The sequence below is a fragment of the Echinops telfairi genome, unplaced genomic scaffold (genome assembly GCF_000313985.2).
Source record: "Echinops telfairi isolate 266 unplaced genomic scaffold, ASM31398v2 ScPeMD7_23;HRSCAF=83, whole genome shotgun sequence".
NCBI lineage: Eukaryota > Metazoa > Chordata > Mammalia > Afrosoricida > Tenrecidae > Echinops > Echinops telfairi.
The window spans coordinates 7,511,516-7,515,585 of NW_022103920.1; the positions used below are offsets into that span (position 1 = coordinate 7,511,516).

The 4,070-nt window shown below is 51.7% G+C and overlaps 1 protein-coding gene across 1 annotated transcript in view; it reads left to right on the forward strand.

Moving 5' to 3' along the window:
• The window catches only part of ATP6V0A4 (ATPase H+ transporting V0 subunit a4), an 89,252-nt gene that overhangs the window by 37,143 nt on the left and 48,039 nt on the right, over positions 1–4,070 (forward strand). Inside the window, exon 5 of the mRNA XM_045288918.1 lies at positions 3,626–3,859. Coding sequence (XP_045144853.1) covers positions 3,626–3,859 — 234 coding nt within the window. The remainder of the gene's footprint in view (positions 1–3,625; positions 3,860–4,070) is intronic.

A 4,070-nucleotide genomic window follows, 5' to 3' on the forward strand; every position in this document is an offset into this window, starting at 1 on the left:
CTTTACAGAGCAGGTCACCAGTTTTCCATCCAACGACTCATATTCGCTTTGTGTCCGTGCATCCATCGCCAACCCCTCAAGAGCTCCTTCCTCCCCCCTGTGTTCCCTGGTCCCCTCCCTCCTGCATTCTCAACCCTCTGAGCTCTGAGTCCTGGGCTCAATGGCGGCCCCTCTGATCTTAAGGGGTTGACTGCGCTAACATGGTATTGCGTGAAGGCTGACGAAGGGTCGGTCTGGGGAGCGTCCCACCAGTCTCTGTCTGACCAGTAAGCCTGGTTTCTTCTTTTATTTTGAGTCTTGTTTCACAGTCCCTTCCTCTCCATTCGGGACCTTTCACTGTGACCCTTTTCAGGGTAAGTGGTAGTGGTGGCCGGGCACCATCTAGTTCTTCTGGGCTCAGGCTGTGCAGACTGATATCTGCCTGGTCCATTTGTCCATTTGCCCGAGTTCATCCATTCTCACCCCGTTGTTCCCCTCTGGATCGGAAGAGACCGATCATTGCACCTTAGCTGGCCTCTCTTGAGCCTTAAGACCCCGGTCCCTACTCACCAGAGGAGGCTGTAGACCATTGTCTTTGTGAGCTGTGCTATGCCGATTGACCTTGGTGTCCATTGAGAGTCATTCCTTCAAGACGTTTGCTGATGTCTCAGAAGTTTTCATACCGTCGCCCCTTGCCTGCTCTACCACATTGATGGCTATAACTTGCCGCCATGGTAAATGCCCACGTACAGACATCCTCTGCCAGATCCCTCTGCATGCCCCCTCTCCCTCCCACGCGTATCCAGCCTGCGTGTCTACCCGAGCATTACCACACTTGCAGGATTGTGTGTATGTCACTATTTGCCTCTGCTGCCTTTAATTCTCGAAAACTCCCAGTGTGCCCCTGCCCCCACCCCTTTCCCCCTTAACCTCTCTTATCGCATATTATCTTCCCCTTCCACCAAGTTGACACTTGTCCACCCTCTAGCCAGTGACTTCCCTTCCCTCCCTCCCACCCCCTTTGGCCCTTGCTAACCATCAAAGAATGTTTCTCACAGCGTGGAAACCTAGCTTGACTGTTCAGAGTCGTAGCCTCGGGCGGCATTTATTCTTCTGGGAGGGACCAGTTTCACCCAGCGAGGTGCCCTCCAGGTATGTCTTCTATGTGGTGGGCGCTTCCTCGGCATGGTGCTCTCTGGGTCCGTCATGTATGTAATAGGGCACTTCTGCGGACTCACCACGATTCTTCCACGCTGTGCAGGACGCCACTGCGTGTACGCACTGATGCCGACTTACCTGCTCTTCCCCCATGGGCGTCTAGGTCGTTCCCATCCTTGTGCGAGATGAAGGTGGGTGTGCGTGCCTCTCTTCTTTCCCTAGGATGCACACCCAGGAGAGGGGCTGCGGGATCCCGTGGGGCATCTGGCGTGAGTTGTTGGAATAGTCTCAGAGGAGGAAGGGCCTGCCCAGGGAGGTGGACGGCTCGCTGAGAGCTTCGCTGACCGAGTCTTGCTTGGCTCGTTCCCTTCCTTTTTCCACCTTTCCTTGTCCGTAAAGAGAGAGCAACATTCTCGAAGCCATTAACCCAGTGGTTCTCAACCTTCCTCACGCCGCGACCCTTTCATACAGTTCCTCATGTGGTGGTGACCCCCAACCATCACATTATTTTCATTGCTACTTCATCACTGTCATTTTACTACTGTTATGAATTGGGTGACCCCTGTGAAAGGGTCGTTCGACCCCCAAAGGGGTTGCGTGTGACCCACAGGTTGAGAACCGCTGCATTATTAGTCTTGACGTTTTAGGTGTGGAAATGCTGACTCCTTTGGCAAATGCCTTGGAGCCTTGTCACATCAAAATCCGGATATTTTCGGAGAAAGCATTTAACCAACATGAGCCAGACTGTCCGCCAACCACCCCCAATGTGGGGGCGGTAGTCTTCTATCCTGGACCTCTCACCTCGCGCCATCTCTTTCAGCCTCCGAGCGCCTCCACCCATCCACGTGCACCGTGGGACCACATGCCCCTTCTGCTTTTGTCCAAATCTTATTTCGCAACGTTGGCAGGCATCTTTCAGGTTCCCCAATTTTTTGACAATCAGTACAATCTATTCTGCCCACAAGCACTGATTTACTGTGCATGCAACTTGTTCCCCCTGGTCCCGTCCCTGCTCAGGAATGTGTCCTGGTCAGATGCCACCCCTTCCCTGCCCATCGGAGCTGCCCTCCTCAGCCTGGCCGACTCTCATGGCCTCCACTCTGAGCACGGCGCTTTGCTGGCCCCGTGGTCACTTCCAACCCTGTGCCTCTATCCTTCAGTGCTTCGTACCTGACGAGCCTGCCCTGGACCCACCTCCTTCTCTTCCTCCCCCATGCGGGGAGAGCTTCCCCTGAGGGCATCCATCACACTGTGCGCATGGCTGATGGAGAGTCTCTGACCATCAAGTCTCCTGTCTTGTTTGGAAGCTCATTTTGGAAGGGCTAGTGGCTGGGTTTCCGTTTTGTCCATTTCTGCGTCCCCTTTGGTCTGCGCCTGACTCTCCAGAACCCAGCTCAGAGTCTGTGGTGGTCTGGGGATGATCCAAGCTTCATCCATCGTCCTCAACTTGCGGGCTCCCTTCATAGAGGAGAGGTGTGCAGCTTGTGGGTTGCTGAAATGCCTTCACTTCTCCAGGAAGCAGCCTTCTACTCTCCCTTTTAAAAGGGTTTTTGTTTTTTTAAACACTCCCTTCATTTGATGAGGGTGTGCTAGAAAGAACGTGAACTGGCTGTAGCTCTCAGATCCACAGGGGATCCAGGGGATCAGGTCATTCCATTTAAGCCACATGACAGTGGGGCTGAAGGATTGTTGGGACTTATGCTGAGTTAGATTATCACTGTGTGAGTCTGGGTGGACTAGAGAAACAAATGCATAGACACGCATGTGCATAAGAAGGAGCTTTATATAAAAAAGCAAATGCATATTGAAAAACATCCCAGCCCAGATCAAGTCCAGTATTAGCCCATATGTCCAATACTAGTCCATCAATCCCTCTTTAGACTCATGCAGCCATGCAATAATGCCAATATTAGCCCATATGTCCAATACTAGTCCATCAATTCCTCTTTAGACTCATGCAGCCATGCAACAATGCCAATATTAGCCCATATGTCCAATACTAGTCCATCAATTCCTCTTTAGACTCATGCAGCCATGCAATAATGCCAATATTAGCCCATCTGTCCAATACTAGTCCATCAATTCCTCTTTAGACTCATGCAGCCATGCAATAATGCCAAATGCAGGAAGATCACAGGCCAGTGTGGGGAAAGTCTTGTGGATCCAGTGGCGGTAGAAGCTTCTCAGCACTGGTGTGGGTCTCCACATGGCTCCCACACCTCCAAGGCTCTGGCTCCATCAGCGTAGCTCCATATGGCTTGTCAACAGGAATGTCCCACAGGGAGACAAGCAGAGAGTCTGTGTGTCTGACCTCCAATGAGCTACTTATCTCCTTAGCGCCTCCAGATGAGGTCATCAAGCTGCGACCTGATTGGCAGGCTAAACTCCACCCCTTAATTCTAAATAGTCTCAAGTTGGCACCAGACGATGTAACTAGCACAATCATCCTGCTTTCTGTCAGGCTGACCTTTTCCTCTCTCCGGTGTAGACTGTTCTGGAGAAACTGGAAGGCGAACTACAGGAAGCCAACCACAACCAGCAAGATTTGAAGAAAAGCTTCCTGCAACTGACAGAACTCAAACATCTCCTGAAGAAGACCCACGACTTCTTTGAGGTCATCCTTTGCAGGCGGTTTAGTGACGGGCCCTGTTCCCCAGAAGGAGCCCTGGCAGCACAGAGGTTAAGAGCTTGGCTGCTAATTAAAGACCCTTGGTTCAAGTCCACCAGCTGCTCCTCAGGAGAAAGATGTGGATATCTGCTTTTATAAAGATATTAAAAAACCCCACAACAACGACAAACCAAGCCCACTGCCCATAGAGTTGATTCCAGCTCACAGCCACTCCACAGGGCTTCCAAGACTAGGAATCTTCATGGAAGCAGATAGACTCATCTTTCTCCTACAGAGCAACTGATGGGTTTGAACCGCCCACCTT